General features: G+C 39.5%; 1 protein-coding gene across 1 annotated transcript; it reads left to right on the top strand.

The window, feature by feature from the left end:
* The first annotated feature begins 5444 nt into the window (after positions 1–5444).
* On the top strand, positions 5445–23312 carry LOC118663307 (mucin-2-like). The gene is made up of 3 exons (XM_036322758.1): positions 5445–5525; positions 9586–9750; positions 13074–23312. The coding sequence occupies exons 1-3, from the start codon at positions 5445–5447 to the stop codon at positions 20856–20858; spliced, it is 8031 nt and encodes a 2676-aa protein (XP_036178651.1). The 3' UTR covers positions 20859–23312.
* Positions 23313–23542: the final 230 nt, after the last annotated feature.

The raw sequence follows: 23542 nt of genomic DNA, 5'->3' as shown, positions 1-23542 counted from the left end.
TCCTGCATGTAATTTTTATTTTATTTTATGAAGAAGCATCGGGATTTTGCCTTGATCAGTTTGGTGCAGGTTTGGATGCTGTAGTCCATTGGGTCTCAGTCAGTTTTGGAAGGTGGTGAGTATGAGCTGTAGAACTCCTAGTTTCCTTAAAGGCATGAGCTGTTGAGGAAGGAGCTATTCATTGAGAGAGAATAACTGCCAATAAGAGGTTACCCCGAGAGGTTCTGCTAAGAAATGGATCATGAATGACCAAGCCACAGATCTGAGTCTTAGGGTCAAATCTTTGGTATTCAAGTTCCAAAACTGCAACTTAGTTGCTGTGCTCCTTAGGTAAGTTATTGAACCTCTCTGAACTTCAAATTTTTTTTTCTTTTACCTGTAAAATGCATTGCAGGCACGCGGAATCCTTCTTTATGTTGCTCTTGTAAATACTTAGTGAGGGTCCACCATGTGCAAAGGACTGTGCCAGTTGCTGGGGATGCATTGATGATAAAAACTGCACAGTCTACATCCTTGTGGAAATTTGAGTCCCAAAGGGATAATATATATTAAATAATCACAAAAATGAATATATAATTGCCAACTATGATGAGCACCAAGAAAGAACACAATGCTAGGAAGATTATAAAAGTAGAAGAACCAATTCCAATCAGAGAGTGAGAGTTAAAGCAGCGGTTCTCAACCTGTGGTCGCGAACCCTTTGGGGGTCAAACGACCCTTTCACAGGCGTCGCCTAAGACCATCGGAAAACACATATATATTTACATATTGTTTTTGTGATTAATCACTATGCTTTAATTATGTTCAATTTGTAACAATGAAAATACGTCCTGCATATCAGATATTTACATTATGATTCATAACAGTAGCAAAATTACAGTTATGAAGTAGCAACAAAAATAATTTTATGGTTGGGGGTCACCACAACATGAGGAACTGTATTAAAGGGTCTGGCATTAGGATTGAGAACCACTGATTTAAAGGGAGACCTGACGGATGGTGTATTTCTATGTCGGCTATAAGAAATACCAAAGACTTCATGGCTTAAACACCCTAAATTATCTTACAGTTCTTAAGTCAGAACTGCAGCCTGGGATAAAATCCAGATATTGGCAGGCTATATACCTTCTGGGGAACCCTCCCCCCGACCTCCCTTTATCCATCTTCTAGTAGAGTATTTCCACATGTCTTGGCTTGGGGTCCTCTTCCTTCTACAAAGCCAGTAAAATTGCCTCTCTATAACCATTTTTTCCCCATAGTTACAACTCTTTCTCTGACTGACTTCTGTCTCCATCTTCCACTATTAAAGGACCCTGTGATTACATTGGGTCCACTTGGATAATCTATTTTAAGTTCAGCTGATTAGCCATCTCAGTTTCATCTGGGACCTTAATTCCCCTTATGGGAATGTGGATATCTTCGGTAAGTCACCATTTTGCCTGCCAAAGATGGGTTAAAACAGGCCTCACAAATTGAATTGCACCTGTTGGGAAGCCTTATATAGATCATTTGTCTGAACTCCAGATAGAGATTCAGTCTGCAAACTAGTAGGTCTTGACTTCTGCCCAGGGATTTTCTAAGCCTGTGATGTAATTTGGGTCTGAATTCCAGCATCTCTCTCCTTAGTAATGTCTGCAAACAATCATGCTGCCTTGATGTATCCTGAGGAATGTCACCAGTTGCTGGGTGGTTTTTGATTTTGTTCCATCCATAAAAGGTTAAATTTCTAAATACCTTTTCCTTAGTCCATTCTCCATATTTTCCTCAGCATCTAATGTGACATAGTGAATATAGTAAGTATTTAATAACCACTTCTTGGGTGAATGAATGGGGAGACACAAACTTATCTTGGGACTTATAAAGTGCCACTAAATGCCTTGGTATTTCATCAGGAAAATAGGCTAATAATAGTTAATTCAGGAAGATATTAGGAGGATTAGATATGATCAATGTGGTATGTACTGGAATTGGCAGCCCTTCACAAGAAATGTCAATAATATTAATGACAAGATGTGGCTGAGTTAGAAGCCACCCAGATGCAGAGTAGCACCCATTAGTGTGCCCCAGTGACATTCTTCAGTGAGGGATGAAACTTTTGTTTTCTTACCTCTCACCTAACTCTGACTGCCCTCCTGCAGCCTTCTCCTGTGTGAAGGGAAAATGACCCCTTAATTTAGTTAAGTTGGTTTTTTGTTGGGAAGGGCAAGAGAGGTAGATTCTTGAACAAATATACAGATAGATTTTTCAGTTTCTCCCTATGATCATTTTTTTTTTTTTTTTGCACAACTTTGCATTGGTTTGACTTGACAACTTCAAAACTTCTTTTACAACCTCATTGCATTACAAAAGATTATCTTATCAGGTTTAACTACTTGGAAATACAAATCTAAATACTGCCCTGAAGGCTTTGAAATCTGATATATGCTTGGTTATCATTTTAATCACTCAACACAACATGATGAACCAAAATAATGTTCTGGCCTAAATTAATTTTAAAGATGAGAGAGCTGGACTTGTCATATTGGTTGTCATCACACTGAAAGACCAAAGCAAAAATATGATATTTTGATGAGTATCGGATCTTGGTGAAATTTCAGTCACTGAAGTATTTGAAGTGGGTAACTTGATCAATAAAGTGGTTTTGTTGTAATCTTTAGACTACAGTGTGGTTCATTTTATAACAGGTGACATGTTAACAGGTTTTGCATTCTTTTGTCTAAAAAAAAAAAAAAATTACCAGCTGTTAAAAGATTGTCAACCACTCTCAATTAGTAGAGTTCCAAATTCTTTTGGCTTAAAATTCTGCAGATAGCAAAGCGCTTTTCTAGGAGGTATTCAGCACAGCAATGAGAGTTACCTGTATTCCTTGGCACATTGTAATTATTCAGGTGCGGCCTACTCTAGCTGTTGGTTTGTGATAGAGTAAAGGCACAAACAGCGTTTTTTTGAAAAACAGAGAAAGTTTGAATTTTATACTAAAAATTTAAGTGCATAGTAACATACTTGTTCATTCTTACTTTGATTCTTGCAATAGTTAATCAACCTAATGATAGTGAGGATGGGATTTTAGTTTGTCAGTGACTTAATGATATGCATTTTTCACCTGCTCAATGGTTATGAAACTCCAGTGCAAAATTTAAATGTCTTAGTACCACAATGTCATAATTGATTTTAAAAAAATCTCAAGTAAAAAATGTATTCTGTTCAGTTGAAATATGTGCTCACTGTGGATATTAAATTGATTTTTAAATTCATTGGCTTATCCAGATGGGTCATGGTTAGTACTAGTGAATCTTCTAACTCACATGAGTTCCTTATAGCTATGTGACCACATGTCCTTGTTTGCATGGGGTAGTGTTGTCTCTATGAAATTAAATTATTAATACTGCTTTTTTTTTTTTTGCTCACAAAAGCATTTTGGTTTGGAGTGACAAATTACCTGATCACTCTACTTACACAGCCCCAGAAGCCACAGTTTCATTGGCTTAGTTTCAGCATGGAGAGGGTACAGCACTGTCTCTTACTCCTTAGAAGAAATTCCTTCTCCAGATTTTTCGAGCCTTTTATGTTCTGTAGACCTTAGGGCCATTTTACGTTGCTTCTGGTTAGTAATGGGATGCCAATGAAACCTCTAGCTAAAGAATGAATTTATAAAAGAACTTCAGAAGTGATAAAAATATTTAATACATAATCACAGGAGGGCAGGAATCTTGACTCTTATTCACCATTGAATAATTATTCACCATTAAATACTTAGCACCTTGCACAGTGCCTGAGTATAGTAGAGATTCAATAGTGCTGGTTGAACAAATAAGCAATTTAAAAACTTATCTCTTTAAAAATAATTAAGAAAATTGAGGTTCCTTCACACACCCTATTTTCTTCCTAAAAATAAGAAGATACTCCATGTCCATTGTTGGAATCATTGTTTATTAACATATTTCTCGAACTTTGTTTGAATAAGGATTACTTGACATTTGGCCAAAAGGTCCGACTCTCAGATCCTGCCCCTGAAAGTCTGGTTCAGTAAGCCTCAGAAAGCTCCAGGGTAGAATGGGCGCCCATGTCAGATCCTTTCCAACTCACGTCTGGAATTTTTGTTTCACTTTGTTTTCAAAAGGACATTTGTTTGACTTCCTACTAGGCTGTCCATCTTTCTACAGAGTCACTAGTTATGGAGAGAATATTAGGCTGAAAAGGAAACCGGATTCCACTATACAAGTGATTTGACGACTTCCCCTCTCTGGACACAGATTTCCTCAACTTGAAATCAACAAGGCTGAACTACAAGATCTCTCAGACTTCTTGCAACTCTGTTATCAGCTAATTCTTATCATTGAAACCTGATAGTTATCTGGGTAGATAAAAAGTGCTACCTGAGACATTTTCAACAAAAAAGCGTAAGTACCTTGTCTTTGTTGCTTCATTTGCCAATAATTATCTATATGGTAATTATTACTGAAAAGATCATGTTGGACTTTGAGGTTATGTAAGCACCATTTTTCATCAAAAACTTTCTGCACCAGTTTTCTTTGCGATTCCCTGGATATATATGCTGGGAGTTGATTGATAACTTTTCATTTGAGATAAAAGTCTTTTCTTAAATCTTGCCAATTGTCTTTTAGATCATGCTAAAGCTATTTCTACAAAAAAAAAAAGTAATTTGCTTTTGAGTAAAATTCACAGAAGTTAAAAGAGCTTTATCTACCCACGTGTTCTGTTACTAAATTGTAAGCAGGATCTTAAGTAATCTTCTGGGGAACCATGCCAAATAGATCCCACAAGAAGAGAACAGAAATGGACCCCAGTGAATGCATTCACAGAGATTTGTTCACCAGATTAACTATCTGTATTTTGGGGCTTGAGGAAGTATAAGCCAGGTTAGATTAATTTTTTCCAGAAGCAGAGAGAGAGAGAATAAATTGAACAAGTTCTAGAGCTGGGGAGGAACCTGAGAAGTCACGACTGAGTGAGTCATGAGTGTCTTAAAGTCACTGCCAATAAGAGGGGAAAGATGTTCATGTCTGGTTAGTAAAGAAGCAATAGCAACATTCACTTATTTCAGAGTTCTGCCTTGGGCGATTGCTGGAGTTGGAAGGAAGGGTTCTGTGAGATGATGTGATAGGAGGGAGAGGGAAGAATTGGATGCTTGCAGTTTCTCCCCTAGGCGGGCTGCCTCGTGGAGTGGTCCTTAGAGTATATTCACAGAGGTGGGATCGATGTGCTTGTTTTCTTATGTAACTGCTTTACACCCCACTTCTTCCTTAAGGTGGATCCCATATAAAGAATACTTATTAATTATTTTGTCTAATCCACACATTGATGTCTCATAGTAGATTTAATATTAATCAACACAATTATTTCTCAAGGTTTCAGCTATAAAGGGCAATGAATAGGCTGAAAAATGTTTCTGGAGTTGAGCTTGTGATATCGGCCGCTGAAAAATGGACAGAAAACATGGGAAATACATAGTGAATATTGAACACTCTGGAAACCAGCCGGAGAGTATTGGTGGCACCACTCGGGTATGTTCTGATAGCTCAGAGTCTTGTGTTCAGTGTTTACAGAACTTTAATATATATATTTTTGTTATGACATGGTTCTTCTTCGAAAGGAATTCTTAATAAAGGTTTCATATGGAAGCCAATTTTTAGCTATTACTTACTACTTATTAATTAGAAATTTTTAATATTTTTCTGCATAGCAATGCATGCATAATTGAGGCATTTATTTTAACACTCACTAATATAAGATATTAGTAATCTTGGGTAACAATTTCATAATCTGTTCAAATAATTCTCTGCAGCTATCATAATTCAAACATAAGCCAACACTCTATACTTGATTGCATTAACAAATTGTGTTTTTAAAATGTGATATATAGATTTTTATGTTAACCACTTAGTTTTTTAGTGTAATGTGTAGATCTGTTAGAACACAAAGATTACTGTATATCTTTCAAAGTCATAAGATAATCTTATAAATGAAAGTTGGGTCTAGGAATCAAATTATCTAGCAATTCCTTTAGACCGGTCTCTACTTAACTACTTATGAATTTCTTTTCTTAGTAAAACATTGTATTAAGGTTAACTTTTAGAGTTCAGTTATATACAATATTATTTGACTATTGCTTATGTTTTTAAAAGAAAAAAATTAGTACTGTGTATGTTGGGATTGCCTTTTATGTAACTGTGCATGTTTGACTAGGGCAGTGATGGCGAACCTTTTGAGCTCAGCGTGTCAGCATTTTGAAAAACCCTAACTTAACTCTGGTGCCCTGTCACATATAGAAATTTTTGATATTTGCAACCATAGTAAAACAAAGACTTATATTTTTGATATTTATTTTATATATTTAAATGCCATTTAACAAAGAAAAATCACCAAAAAAATGAGTTGGCGTGTCACCTCTGACACGCGTGTCATAGGTTCGCCATCACTGGACTAGAGCCTCGATCATTAGAAATAGAAAAGGAGTTGTGTTGAATGAAAACAGTGTAAGTTTGAACGGACAGTTAGATTTTGAGATGAAAAGTATTTTTGTCCCCGTGCACTGACAAGGGATTACAGGGCAGAGAAATTGTTCTCTTGATTCTAGATCAGCATCCTCTTCCCCTGAAGATTTCTTCACGGTCCCTCTGGCCTTGCATCTCTTTCACTGTCTTCACAGTGTCAAGGTGCTCAGTTGAAGATTTCTCTTCAGTAAGAAATTAGTCGTCCTGAAGATTTTCCTAGACATGCAGAGTTTTCAAAGAGGGAACAGATCTTGATCACTGACTGAATATTTCACTTTATGTCTGGATATTTGGGCATACATTGTGGACCATTTTCACTAATAGATTAAAGTAGCATTTGAAGGCCACATGAAAAGGGATAATTTAGGAGTTTGCTTTTCCCTCTCAGGAAACACGAAATGGTAAATTAATCTCTTTTCAGGGATGAGCAGAGAATTTAAAATTATATTCCATGAATATAGTTGATGCATATTAGATATATACAACAGAGATTATTGGCTTCTACCAAGAGCTAATTAACTATAATTCTTAGATCTCCAACTGCTCAAAATTTTAACTTTGAGAGATTCCACTTTTATTAAACTAGAGAGGAAACTAGGACAGTGAGGATTACATTACCCCCAAAGCTTCAGTATCATGGGTTCTCCACTCTCAGTATAGATATCCATCATCTTTCTTCATTCCATTCTGTCAAGTTGGTATGGCCAGCATTTTTTATTTAATTACAAAAGTTCAAAAAATGTTCAAGTTTATCAGCCACAAGAAAACTGAATAGCTGAATAACAGCTATAATACTAATACTACATAGAAATACAACACTTTTATGAAATATAAATCTTTGTGATTTATTCAAAGTTATCTATTTAAAAACAGAGAGAAGGGGATGGGGCTGGGTGGAGGTGGGCAAAGGGGAGGAAAATGAGGACATCTGTTAATGGTATCAACAACAACAACAACAAAAAGTTTAAAAAAAGAGTAAACCCTCAGGTAAAGTGTGAACCTTGGGTGATTATGATGTGTCAATGTAAGTTCATCCATTGGAAAAAAAAAAGTATCACTTTAATGAGTGATGCTTATAAAGGGGAGTACATGTGTGAGCTCTAGAGAGTATTTGGGAAATCTCTGTATCTCCTTATTAATTTTGTTCTAAACCTAAAACTCTTATGAAAAAATAAAGTTTTAACAAATGTGAATGAAAACAGAAAATTCATTAAAGTGCCTGTGTGTATCATATCTTCTCTTATTCATTGCATAGTTATTCTGTTTTCTTTATTTTTTTGGCATGGCATTGTACTTTTAGAAAAATAAATATTGACTAATTCTTTATGCCCAAGTGTATTTCTTCTTGACTATATTTAATTACAATTATACTCCTTTTCATTCTTAGTTATAGTTGTTCTATGGACGGTGTCTATACACATATTTAGTTTCCTTATTCTAATAGAATTTAGAGACTGGGCTAGCAATGTCAACAGCCTTTTCAATAACCATTTAGAATTAGGTGTGTAGTCAATATAATCAAGAGAGGTTACATTTAAATAAAACTCTGTTGTCCTATGAGGAAAAATAATCTAGATAATTCTATAATTTTTTTTTTTTAGCTATAAAAGATTTACATGTAACAATTGACACTCTCATGAGTATGTAACACACACTATTCTCCTTTTTCTTAAAACTGCATCTGGGTTATTTTTCTATTAACCTCACTTAAAAAAAGACCTAGATCTCACTGGTCATGATTTTTAATATATATATATTAAAATATATATATATATATAGTGTGTGTGTGTGGGGGGGGTGGGTTAATTTACTATTCTTTTGTTTATAATATTTGCGCCTATATTCTTGAGATTGACCTTTGGAGGTTTCAAAATGAACTGTTTAGCTTCCTATGCCAGGCAGCTTCAAAATCTGATAAATGTCCTTAGTGCAGAACCAACTGACACTAACAGTGTGAATTCTTAAAACATTCTAAACTTCCCAGACCACCCTTGTTCTAGCATGATTTTATACCCTAACTATTAGAATTCCGCTGGAGACTTCACTCAGACTTTCCATTCCAGGCCCCCAGCCTCCTAGGCTAGTCCAGAATGTAGCTAAGGCCTTGGGGTTGGAGCTCCACTGTTTTCCAATCTGTCATGCCAGCCACACATGAACACCAAAAGTTTTGCTCGCTTCTTTTGGTAGTCAGAACCTCAGCTCATACTCAGAATCAACCGGTGCACCCAGAAGAGAAAATGGCCTATGATTGTTAGGTCACTTCTGTAAAGCTCTTCCAAACTCTTTTAGATTTTACATAATCTAATTTTAATTTTTGTCAAGCTCTTCAGTTATTATTATTGATTGGTTGATTGCAGTGGGCCTGTTGCAACTTACTCTATCCAGAATCTCACTTCAATTCTTTAAATCTTGGTTTTCTCATTTTCAATATGACCCAAAAACATTGTTCTTTTTTAAATGTTTATTTATTGATTTGAGAGAGAGAGAGAGAGAAGGGGGAGAGAGAGAGAGAGAGAGAGAGAGAGAGAGAGAGAGAGAGAGAGAGAGAGAGAGAGATTTTGTTGTTCCAATTATCCATGCATTCATTGGTTGCTTCTTGTATGTGCCCTGGTCAGGAACTGAACCCACAACCTTTTGGTGTAATGGTTAATGCTCCAACCAACCTAACCACCTGGCCAGGGCCTAAAAATTGTTCTTGATAGCCCTTAAGGTCTTAGAATTTTCACTGTGAGACTTTTTTTCTTATATAACCGATTTATACCTGCTTGCCACATAATGATAGTTAACAAACGCATTAAATATGATGAGGATAAAAGATAATGCTTATTCCTGGATTTTGACATCAGTAATTATATAAAATAATTAACTGTAACTTGCGACAACTATCTAGATTTCCTTGTTTTGAGAAGAAATATAATGAATGTGTTCATTTGCTCTTTCAGGCAGGTTTCACATGAATTTATTTGATCAAATAGGTCATGCTACAATCTAATTTATATTTGTCAGAATTATATTACTTTAGCCATCAAATATAATAGTTCTTATTTTTCCCCATTCTTTCTTTACACAGCCATTTCTGAGCACAAAAAACCATGAAGCTCACAGTTCAGCATGTCGGTTTCCAGCATCAACTAATGTAGCTAGTGATATTGGTACCAATTTAACTAATGTCTGCACCAATACAGGGACCCTTGGAGACCCGGAATTTCCAAACAGAGAATTACAACATTGTCAGGTAATATTAGGGACAACATTCTTTCTCTGGGTTATGCTATAATTCTCATGGAAATACTCTTGATCTAATATTTTGGAGGAAAACCATTTAATCAATTCATGATAACGTTTGAAAATCTACAGCATCCTTTAAACATGTCACTGAGAGGGAATGCAAGAGACATAGTTTTTGGGGGCTTTTCATTTAAGGAGTTAATGATATGATGAAAAGATAAAAACACACACAATTTGGAGAAAATATCTAAGGGTCAAAGAAAATAAAGTTTTGGGGTCTCTTTTATTTTGAGGACTGAGTAGGTGATGCATTGGCAGTAAATGACATTGTACCCCTTGCTCAAGTGGAGATGAAGCCATGTGTTAAGGCTCTGGGGCCCTAGTCTGTAGGTGATCTGTCTCACTCTCTTTCCCTTCCTGCCTCCTAGCCAACTGTGGGCCTTCTGTTAGCCTCCTGGTTCTGATTTCATGTGTTTTCAACCTTGACTTAGAAACTATTTAGCACTTCTGATACCCAGAAGCAGATTTCCCATATTCATGACCCTTTTTCTTGTTATTTTATTTTCTTCACCTTAAGGTCTGATCTCTGAGTCCCCTCTGCTTCCACACCAAGAGGAAAACTTGAGTTTGATTGATTGATGCTGACGCTTGCCAGTTGGTTCAGTGCTTCCAGCTCTGGACCACACTCCTCCTCCAGCTAATCTTACTATAGAGACAATTTGGAGAGACTCTGACAAAACAAAAGAGGATACACTCTCTTCAGGAGACATTGTGGAAGAATGCTTTTGATAGATAAGAATTATTTAGAGAACATGTCTCTGATGACCTCAAACAAACCAGACCAATCAGAGAGCTGGAAGTTATTTTAGATGCATTTACTTAGTGACAGGGGAAAAAATGTGGTCTGGGAAGTTTAGAATGTTTTAAGAATTCACACAGCTAGCTAGTGGCGGTAATAGCATGGACACACAGGTCTCAGGTCAGGTTAATGCGAGTTTCTATTAATCTTGCTCCTCTTCTTAAAGATTCAAACAAAAAATGAGGTAATTATCTCCCTTACATGAGATGTGAGTATGGTCCTTCCTCTCCTACCACTCTGACTGCCTTTCTAAGACCTGGATGCCCTGGGACCATTTGTCTTTGGGCTTTCTCAGTTGGTGCCCTAATCCTTGGCCTTAGTGGCCCGTGCCCTTGCACTACTTCTAATTTCCTACTGGGACCTCGTCTCAGCACCCAACCTGAGGTTTACTATCTGAGACAGTGTTCCATATTTTGTGACTTTTAAGAGCTACTCTACAAGCTCCAAAGACATTTGCTCTGTGCTTGTTTCCTTTAGTGATCTGCTTTCAGTTATAGGAAAAGGGATAATAATGAAGTAATTAGTGAATGCAAGTATTTTTTTGAATACTTAGTAAGTGCAGGGAAACATTACCCATATTGTTTTCTTGTTTACTCTTTACAGTAATCCTGTGCAATAGGTGATAGGATCCCCATGAGGGAATTGTGGCTTTGAAATATAATGCAAATTTCCAAATAGCATCATCCATCTAGTGAAAGGTGGAGTTAAAATTTAAACCTAAATCTGTTAGACTCCATGCCTGTGCTCCTAATTTTTACAATGGACTGCCTTCTGCAAGAATGTAAGGAGGGTATTTCTGATTTTAATTTTCTCAGTAACACTTTGAGATAGATATAATTATTCCCACTTTTGATATAAGGCAAACTGAGAATTAGACAAGTAAATAAACTTGGTTAGAATATTAATGGTATGGGACTTAAATTCAAGACTTTCTGATCTGAAGACTTACATGTTCTACACTATGCAGTGTTTCCTCTACAATAACAAATTATATATGTAAATCTATAAATTATATATATTAAATTACATATATATTTACATATACAGTCAAACCTCGATTCTCAAATGTCTCCCATTTCAAACAATTTGGTTCTCCACCAAGTTGTTCAGGAAACAAATGTCGTTGGTACTTTAGCATGACAAAAAGTGCCTCACTGCCACAAACAAAGGAGAGAAGCCCAGTCAGTTTACCTAGAAACTTAGGGTTTGGTAACATCTCAGGAAATCATGCTGTGAATATTTTTGTGGTTTCTTTTTACTTTTGTTGCTGACAAATGGGTGATTAGCACAACTTTACTAATAAACCTTAAAGAGGCCATCAAGAGTGCTAATATTGCTATGGGGTATAAAAAAGAAACAATGATCACAGAGGTAGAAAAACCGTTGTTGATTTGGATAAATGAAAAAGCAGTTAGCAGGAGACAGTATCAGCATTTTGGAGGCGGTGATATGTGAAAAAGCAAAATGCCCCAAGCTGATTCCTAAAAGACACACCTGGAACTAGTGCTGAAAGAGATTCGTTTACTGCTAGTAGGGGGTTTGATAAATTTAAGAAAAGAAGTGTTTGTTTATAAATTACATTAGACTTGTGCTGTATATAAGAAAGGTTAAAACCAGTAATCATTTGGGGGGTCTGGAACTAATTCATGCAATTTACATGATTTTTTTATGCAAAAAAATGTTTGGTTTTCGAATAAATTGCTTCTCGGACAGTTTCCTGGAACAAATTAAGTTCAAGAACCAAGGTTCCACTGTAATTTGTTATATAAATAGTATTTTAAAATTTATAAAGTAATTTTACTGACGTTAGTTCTTATTCTAAGCTTATCACATCCATTTTTATGGATGAAAGGATTCCATCAAAGGGGTAAGTACCTTACCCAATGGAAATAACTGGTGGCAACAGATGTGGGATTTCAACAAATGTTTTCAGATTTTAAATTTCATCCTGCCAAATGCTAATCTGTTTGAAAAATTAGCCAGGAAATTTGACAAGCCATTAATCAATGCACTTAAAATCGAAGGCTTCAAAGTAGTAGCTAAATTTCTGATAGCTGACAAGCCAGAAGGGGAGGCGATTTAATCAGGTGATCTTTTGGGTCACTAAAATCACGGTGTACAGCCGTCACCACACATGTATAGAAACTTTTGATAGTGGCAGGAATATAAAGTTTCAAAGAAGACATTGATTACCTTTTTTTTTTTTAAAGTTTGAGATATAGATATATGAAAAGAAAACACGAGAAATTGGTAGAAACTTATTTGTTCCTGTATTAAAGACAGTAAAAGGACCAAGTCTTTCTTAAATGAAATCTTAAATTTGAGTCATTTTTTATTATTAGAAGCTATTAATAGTGTTTTGTGTATATACTATCTTCAGTAAGGTAATATATAAAAAAGGATTTTCAATGGTATTACATTTTTGAAACATTTGGTTTTATCTTCAGTAATTTTGTATACATCCTTTCCAGGTGACACGAAATTTCTTTAGTGACTGGTCTCTGTGGAAAATCTTCCTGGTTTGTCTCTTAGCCTGTGTGATAACAACAGCAATTGGAGTACTCATAGTGTCTTTGGTGTATAATGGGAAAAACAATAATGCCTCCATTGTTATCCACTTTCCCTCAAACCATGAGACAACCTCATCTGCAACTGAAACTAGTTCTGAGCCTATAATTCCCACTACCATAACAAATTCTACCACACCACCCACTTCAACTACCATCACTACAACCACTGGTCGCCCTTCAACAGAATCTACTAGTGCAGCAACCAGTGCTCAAACAGAAACCACAACAGCAGAAGGCAACACTTTATCTGAAACCACTACAACAATGACTTCAGGCACTACAACTGAGGCTACAACCATAACCATCACTACTGCTTCTATAGCATCTAGAACTACCACAATAGCAGACAAAACTTCAGCTGAACCTACTGTCACCACAGCAGCCACCACCTCAGCAGAGCTACCTACCACAACTGCCAGAACTACCACAGAGGCTTCAACCGCAACAGCCACCAGTACTACTTCCACTGAATCTTCAACCACCACAGCAGCTACCACATCAGGCAAACCAACAGCCAAAACAACTTCTGGCACTACCTCTGAGGCTACCACCACAATGGCCATTGCTACAACTTCTACTGAACCTTCAACCACCACAGAAGCTACCACTTCAACTGAACCCACCACCACCACAGTAACCACCACGTTTACAGGGCCAACTACTGCAACCACTGCCAGCACTGCTACTGAAGCTACAACCACTATTATCAGTACTGCTTCGGCTCACTATACAACTGCCACAGCAGCAGAAAGCACTTCAACTGAAGCTATAACCAGCACAGCAGCCACCACTGCAGCAGGACCACCTACCACACCTGCCAGCACCACCACTGTGGCTATCACTACAACAGCCACCACGACAGCTTCTACTGTACCAACAGCCACCACAACAGCTACCATTTCAACTGAACCAACTATCTCAACCACTGCTAGCACGACTGAGGCTACAACCAGATCTTACACCACTACTGCTTCTATTGAACCTACAACCACCACAGCAATAGCTACCACTTCAACTGAATCTACAACCAAAGCAGCAACCACAACTACTGTCAGCACTACCACTGAGGATACAACCATACCTGACACCACTATTGCTTCTACTGAACCTATAGCCACCACAGCAATAGTTACCACTTCAACCAAACCTACAACAGAAGCAACAACCACAACTACAGCCAGCACTACCAGTGAGGCTACAACCACATCTGTCACCACTACTGCTTCTACTGAACCTACAACCACAAGAGCAACAGATACCACTTCAACTGAATCTACAACTGAAACAACAACCACAACTACTGCCAGCACTACCACTGAGGCTACAACCATATCTGACACCACTGCTGCTTCCACTGAACCTATAACCACCACAGCAACACATACCTCTTCAACTGAACCTACAACTGAGGCAACAACTGCAACTACTGCCAGTACAACCACCAAGTCTACCACCACAACAGCCACCACTACAACTTCTACTGAACCTGCAATCACAACAACAGCCACCTCGTCAAGTGCACCAGCTGCCACCACAACTTCTACCACTACCCCTGAGGCTACAACCACGTCAGACACCACTACTATTTCTGCAGAACCTATGACCACCACAGCAAAAGATACTACTTCAACTGAACTTACAACCACAACAGCAGCCCCCACTACAACTGAAATGACTACCACAACAACTGCTAGCAGTACCCCTGTGACTACAACCACACAGGTCACCAATACCACTTCTACCACATCTGCAACTACAATGGCAACAGAAACCACTGCAAGTGAACCAACTACCACAAACACTGCCAGCACTGCCACTGAGTCTACAACCATTTCTGACACCACTACTGCTTCTACTGAACCTATAGCCACCACAGCAATAGTTACTACTTCAACCGAAGCTACAACAGAAGCAACAACCACAACTACAGCCAGCACTACCAGTGAGGCTACAACCACATCTATCACCACTACTGCTTCTACTGAATCTACAACCACAAGAGCAACAGATAGCACTTCAACTGAACCTACAACTGAAACAACAACCACAACTACTGCCAGCACTACCACTAAGGCGACAACCACACCGGCCACCAGTACCACTTCCACCACATCTACAACCACCATGGCAGCAGAAACCACTTCAAGTGAACCAACTACCCCAAACACTTCCAGCACTACTGAGGCTACAACCATATCTGACACCACTGCTGCTTCCACTGAACCTATAACCACCACAGCAACACATATCTCTTCAACTGAACCTACAACTGAAGCAACAACTACAACTACTGACAATACGACCACCAAGTCTACCACCACGACAGCCACCACTACAACTTCTACTGAACCTGCAGTCATAACAACAGCCACCTCGTCAAGTGCACCAGCTGCCACCACAACTTCTACCACTACCCCTGAGGCTACAACCACGTCAGACACCACTAGTGTTTCTGCAGATCCTATGACCACCACAGCAACCGATACTACTTCAACTGAACTTACAACCACAACAGCAGCCCCCACTACAACTGAAATGACTACCACAACAACTGCTAGCAGTACCCCTGTGACTACAACCACACAGGTCACCAATACCACTTCTACCACATCTGCAACTACAATGGCAACAGAAACCACTGCAAGTGAACCAACTACCACAAACACTGCCAGCACTGCCACTGAGTCTACAACCATTTCTGACACCCCTACTGCTTCTACTGAACCTATAGCCACCACAGCAATAGTTACTACTTCAACCGAAGCTACAACAGAAGCAACAACCACAACTACAGCCAGCACTACCACTGAGACTACAACCACATCTATCACCACTACTGCTTCTACTGGAACTACAACCACAAGAGCAACAGATACCACTTCAACTGAACCTACAACTGAAACAACAACCACAACTACTGCCAGCACTACCACTGAGGCTACAACCACACCGGCCACCAGTACCACTTCCACCACATCTACAACCACCATGGCAGGAGAAACCACTTCAAGTGAACCAACTACCCCAAACACTTCCAGCACTACTGAGGATACAACCATATCTGACACCTCTGCTGCTTCCACTGAACCTATAACCACCACAGCAACACATATCTCTTCAACTGAACCTACAACTGAAGCAACAACTGCAACTACTGACAGTACAACCACCAAGTCTACCACCACAACAGCCACCACTACAACTTCTACTGAACCTGCAATCACAACAACAGCCACCTCGTCAAGTGCACCAGCTGCCACCACAACTTCTACCACTACCCCTGAGGCTACAACCACGTCAGACACCACTACTATTTCTGCAGAGCCTATGACCACCACAACAACCGATACTACTTCAACTGAACCTACAACCACAACAGCAGCCCCCACTACAACTGAAATGACTACCACAACAACTGCTAGCAGTACCCCTGTGACTACAACCACACAGGCCACCAGTACCACTTCTACCACATCTGCAACTACGATGGCAACAGAAATCACTGCAAGTGAACCAATTACCACAAACACTGCCAGCACTGCCACTGAGTCTACAACCATTTCTGACACCACTATTGCTTCTACTGAACCTATAACCATCACAGCAATAGCTACCACTTCAACCAAACCTACAATTGATGCAACCACCACAACTACTGCCGGCACTACCACTGAGGCTACAACCACAATAGCCACCACCACTGCTTCTACCAAATCTACAACTACCACAGTAGCAGACACTACTTCAGCTGAGCCTACTACCACTACATCTGCCACCACATCAACTGAACTACCTACCACAACTGCCAGCAGTACCACTGTGGCTATCACTATAACAGCCACCACGATGGCTTCTACTGGACCAACAGCCACCACAGCAGCTATCACTTCAACTGAACCAACTATCTCAACCACTGCCAGTACTACTGAGGCTACAACAACCACTATCTCTACTGCTTCTACTGAATCTACAGCCACCACATCAGTAGAAACCACTTCAAGTGAACATACAACTGAAGCAACAACCACAACTACTGGCAGCACTACCACTGCGGCTATCACTACAATGGCCACCATGACGGGTACTACTGGACCAACAGCTACCACAACAATTACCACTTCAACTGAACCAACTGCCCTAACCACTGCCAGCACTGCTGAGGCTACAACCATATCTGACACCACTGCTGCTTCCACTGAACCTATAACCACCACAGCAACACATACCTCTTCAACTGAACCTACAACTGAAGCAACAACCACAACTACAGCCAGCACTACCAGTGAGGCTACAACCACATCTGTCACCACTACTGCTTCTACTGGAACTACAACCACAAGAGCAACAGATACCACTTCAACTGAACCTATAACTGAAACAACCACAACTACTGCCAGCACTACCACTGAGGCTACAACCACACCGGCCACCAGTACCACTTCCACCACATCTACAACCACCATGGCAGCAGAAACCACTTCAAGTGAACCAACTACCCCAAACACTTCCAGCACTACTGAGGCTACAACCATATCTGACACCACTGCTGCTTCCACTGAACCTATAACCACCACAGCAACACATACCTCTTCAACTGAACCTACAACTGAAGCAATAACCACAACTACAGCCAGCACTACCAGTGAGGCTACAACCACATCTGTCACCACTACTGCTTCTACTGAACCTACAACCACAAGAGCAACAGATACCACTTCAACTGAACCTATAACTGAAACAACCACAACTACTGCCAGCACTACCACTGAGGCTACAACCACAACAGCCACCACTACAACTTCTACTGAACCTGCTGTCACAACAACAGCCACCTCGTCAAGTGCACCAGCTGCCACCACAACTTCTACCACTACCTCTGAGGCTACTAACACGTCAGATACCACTACTGTTTCTGCAGAACCTATGACCACCACAGCAACCGATACTACTTCAACTGAACTTACAACCACAACAGCAGCCCCCACTACAACTGAAATGATTACCAAAACAACTGCTAGCAGTACCTCTGTGGCTACAACCACAGAGACCCCCAGTACCACTTCCACCACATCTACAACCACCATGGCAGGAGAAACCACTTCAAGTGAACCAACTACCTCAAACACTTCCAGCACTACTGAGGCGACAACCATATCTGACACCACTTCTGCTTCCACTGAACCTATAACCACCACAGCAACACATACCTCTTCAACTGAACCTACAACTGAAGCAATAACCACAACTACAGCCAGCACTACCACTGAGTCTACCACCACAACAGCCACCACTACAACTTCTACTGAACCTGCTGTCACAACAACAGCCACCTCGTCAAGTGCACCAGCTGCCACCACAACTTCTACCACTACCCCTGAGGCTACTAACACGTCAGATACCACTACTGTTTCTGCAGAACCTATGACCACCACAGCAACCGATACTACTTCAACTGAACTTACAACCACAACAGCAGCCCCCACTACAACTGAAATGATTACCAAAACAACTGCTAGCAGTACCTCTGTGGCTACAACCACAGAGACCCCCAGTACCACTTCTACCACACCTGCAACCACGATGGCAACAGAAACCACTGCAAGTGAACCAACTACCACAAACACGGCCACTACTGCCACTGAGTCTACAACCATGTCTGACACCACTACTGCTTCTACTGAACCTATAGCCACCACAGCAATAGTTACCACTTCAACCGAACCTACAACAGAAGCAACAACCACAACTACAGCCAGCACTACCAGTGAGGCTACAACCACATCTATCACCACTACTGCTTCTACTGAACCTACAACCACAAGAGCAACAGATACCACTTCAGCTGAACCTACTACCTCTACATCTGCCACCACATCAATAGAACCACCTACCACAACTGTCAGCAGTACCACTGCAGCTATCACTACAATAGCCACCACAACAGCTACCACTTCAACTGAACCAACTATCTCAACCACTGCCAGCACTACTGAGGCTACAACCACCAGTACTTCTATTGCTTCTACTGAATCTACAACTGCCACATCAGCAGAAACCACTTCAGCTGAAGCTACAACCAGCACAGCTGCCACTACCTCAATAGGACCAACTACCAGTACTGCCAGTGCTACCACTGAGGCTACAACCACATATGTCACCACTACTGCTTCTACTGAACCTACAACTGAAGCAACAACCACAACTACTGCCAGTACGACCACCGAGTCTACCACCACAACAGCCACCACTACAACTTCTACTGAACCTGCAATCACAACAACAGCTACCTCGTCAAGTGCACCAGCTGCCACCACAACTACCCCTGAGACTACAACCACGTCAGACACCACTACTGTTTCTGCAGAGCCTATGACCACCACAGCAACCGATACTACTTCAACTGAACCTACAACCACAACAGCAGCCCCTACTACAACTGAAACAACTACCACAACAACTGCTAGCAGTACCCCTGTGGCTACAGCCACAGAGGCCACCAGTACCACTTCTACCACATCTGCAACTACGATGGCAACAGAAATCACTTCAAATAAACCAACTACCACAAACACTGCCAGCACTGCCACTGAGTCTACAACCATATCTTACACCACTACTGTTTCTACTGAACCTACAACCACCACTTCAATACCTACCACTTCAACTGAACCTACAACTGAAGCAACCACCACAACTACTGCCAGCACCATCACTGAGGCTACAACCACAATAGCCACTACCACCATTTCTACCGAATCTACAACCACCACAGTAGCAGACACCACTTCAGCTGAGCCTACTACCACTACATCTGCCACCACATCAATAGAACCACCTACCACAACTGTCAGCAGTGCCACTGCAGCTATCACTACAACAGCCACCACTACAGCTACTACTTCAACTGAACCAACTATCTCAACCACTGCCAGCACTACTGAGGCTACAACCTCCAGTATTTCTACTGCTTCTACTGAATCTACAACTGCCACATCAGCAGAAACCATTTCAACTGAAGCTACAACCAGCACAGCTGCCACTACTTCAACAGGACCAACTACCAGTACTGCCAGTGCTACCACTGAGGCTACAACCACAACAGCCACGACTACAACTTCTACTGAACCTGCAACCACAACAACAGCCACCTCATCAAGTGCACCAGTTGCCACCACAGCGCCCAGCACTACCCCTGAGGCTACAACCACATCAGATACCACTGTTTCTGCAGAACCTATGACCACCACAACAATTGATACTTCATCTAGACCTACAACCACAACTGCAGCCCCCACTACAACTAAAACGACTACCACAACTACTGTTGGCAGTACCCCTGCAGCTACAACCACACAGTCCACCAGTACCACTTCTACCACATCTGCAACCATGATGGCAACAGAAACCACTGCAAGTGAACCAACTACCACAAACACTGCCAGCACTGCTACTGAGTCTACAACCATTTCTGACACCACTATTGCTTCTACTGAACCTATAACCAGTGAGGCTACAACCACAGCAGCTACCGGTACTGCCTCCATTCCATCTACAACCACTTTATCAGCAGAAACCACTTCAAGTAAACCAACTACCACACCTACTGCCAGCACTTCTATTGAGGCTACAAACACAGCAGCCACCAGTCAGTCTTCTACTGAACCTGCTACCACCATTTCAAGTTAATCAACTGCCACAATAATTTCCAGTGCTATCTGTAAGACAGCAACCATGTGGGACAACACCACTGCTTCTACTAAACCTATATTCACCACAGTCACTGATATCATTTCAAATAAACCCACCACCACAGCAGCAGCTCCACTTCAACAGAACAGATTTCCACAACTGCTGCCAGCGCTACCCCTGTGGCCATAATCACAATTACCACTAGCTCCTCTATTGAACTTATAATCACCACAGCAGGCACCTACCACAACAGCTACCCACACTACTACTCAGACCCAATGGTTACTACTACTTCTATCTAATCTACAACCGCTGTGCAGCCACCACCTTGTCACAAGTATGAATGCCATCTTTTAATTTGAACCTACTGCCATAACTGCAGGCATTGTGCCTTCATCGAAATTGCACTACAAGTACAATTATATTTTCTATTGCACCTATAGATATGAGTTGCATATTTACTGGGCCTGTGATCACAATAACTTCTACTGAATCTACTGTTATAGCTTATAGTACCATTTCAACTTTTTCTTATCCATTCTGACAACCCCTGTCACTCCAGCTTAAGGTACAACTATAAACCATTCAACAAATTCAACTCAAATTTGAAAAATTTCCATTTAAATGAATGTGTAATTAGCATCAGTTTAACAGAATCTCCAGACACCAATACTTGTTCTTCAACTGAATGTACGTTGCCCACAGTAAGTATATGAATCTAGTGACTCAATTAGTGACTGAATCTAGTTTGCTTTCTGATTCAACTAAAACATCATTTCCTACCTCCACTGCCACACCTCAATAAGAATAAAATCAACACAGATGCTAACCCCACTGACTTTACAGACACAATAGCATGACTTCAGCTGAATTTATAATCTCCATAACCAATATTACCTGTTAATAGAAAATTATCATCACCTTCTAAGTAACCTATTACAGTGCAATTAGCAATTTCACTGCCCCTTCAAATGAGTGTATAGTGTGACAACATTAACAAAATATGCTAGTACTGTAACTTTTCATATTTCACAGTAGGTACCACCACATTTATTGTTCACACAGTCATGCTACCATTTCCATGCACCATCATTTCTACTGTACTTACTACTACAATATCTATCACTAAACCCTTCACCTGAATTTATAAGCACTGTAACTTCTGTTGACATGTTATTCAAAGCCATCCATTACTTATTCATCTGAACCAAACACTGCCTCTATTAATAGTAAATACAGTAGATCACATCATCACTCCCACTTGACAGAAATGGCAAATTCATAATGGCCTTTTAATCGCAGCTGTAGTTAAGATGCTTGCAAATTAAATCTTAACATCCACTGTCATTACTTCCATACCAGAACCTATATCTACTATTGGTAACTATAGATTCCATAGCCATCAACCACCAACATATAACTACAAATAACTGCTCTAAAATAGGATTTACTTAATGACCAATTCAACTGTCATCATAATGATAATGAGTTTCACCCCTAAAACAGCATTAAGATTTAACAATAACATTAATTTGACCTAACCATTTAATATGAAGAGTCTCTAGTTTGTGAAGTTTTAAATAGTACAATTTTCATACAAAATAAATCCAATCTATTTATTTATGTTGGAAACTTGTTATGTTTCAATAAAATGTTACCAGTGAAATATGAATACAGTCATTTATTATTCTAAAGTTTTAGTCTTTAATATACAAATTCCATATGTAATAGGAAATGGATATTCTATTTGGTGAGAGTATGTGAAAGATGTGTATGTATTACCACAATTTTTAAAGATTGTGTAAATTTATTTTTAGTCCATTTTCTCTTTAAATTATTTTAATTTAAGTAATATTTATAGGTGTGTTATTTTCAATTTAATAAACTTGTTTTCTATTGATCTTAAAAATCAACTCAATTAAATATGTTGAGTAAATATTTACTTGTGCCTGCTATCTGCTGAAATAGTAGAGACTATTCAGAAAAAGAAACTAGCAATGGAGATAGTAATAAACTTACCAATTTCTATTATTTAGAATTCTTGACAATTGACAAGTTTAAGTTAGTGTTAACTTACATGGTAGGTACTTGTCTTCCACTGAAGTGGAAAGCAGTCCCAGTGAATCAGAATCATTGAGGATGAGCCATAAATCTATATTTTTCAAAAAGTATGCAGATGGGACTGATAACCAGTAGTTGAAGCAGTAAACCCACGTGGGCATTGTGACTTGTTACATCTCTTGGATGGGGTTAATGAGGTTGATAGAAATCAGAAAATATTTTTTTTAAGCATTAACAAAAGTCAGTTGCCATATGTTGGTGTTAATTGTACCTGTAAACAAAGAATGGCTGTATAGTGTGTAGGCACATGAGCACATGGTTGGGAGTCAGCAGGAAGTGCTCTTCTTACTCAAAAGGAAACATGTATTTTCAGCAACTTAAAACAAATATTTTAATAGCCATTATGCTAATTAGAAATAATTTTTAACTATTCTTTCAAGTCAGTTCTATAGAGGTACTGTCCTCCTATTTTGGTAGATTACTCAACTGTAATTACATGAAACTAATGTAATAACACTTTATTAAAACTGTTTAATTTTACCTTTTTAGCCCATTATTTTTCCAATTAATGATACTTTGTATTTTTTATTAAATATAACCCTACTGGACTCTTCTCTTTT

This window comes from Myotis myotis, unplaced genomic scaffold, assembly GCF_014108235.1.
Source record: "Myotis myotis isolate mMyoMyo1 unplaced genomic scaffold, mMyoMyo1.p scaffold_m19_p_9, whole genome shotgun sequence".
NCBI lineage: Eukaryota > Metazoa > Chordata > Mammalia > Chiroptera > Vespertilionidae > Myotis > Myotis myotis.
The sequence above is the reverse complement of the archived record's forward strand: the minus strand, read 5'-3'. Positions and strand labels throughout refer to the sequence as shown.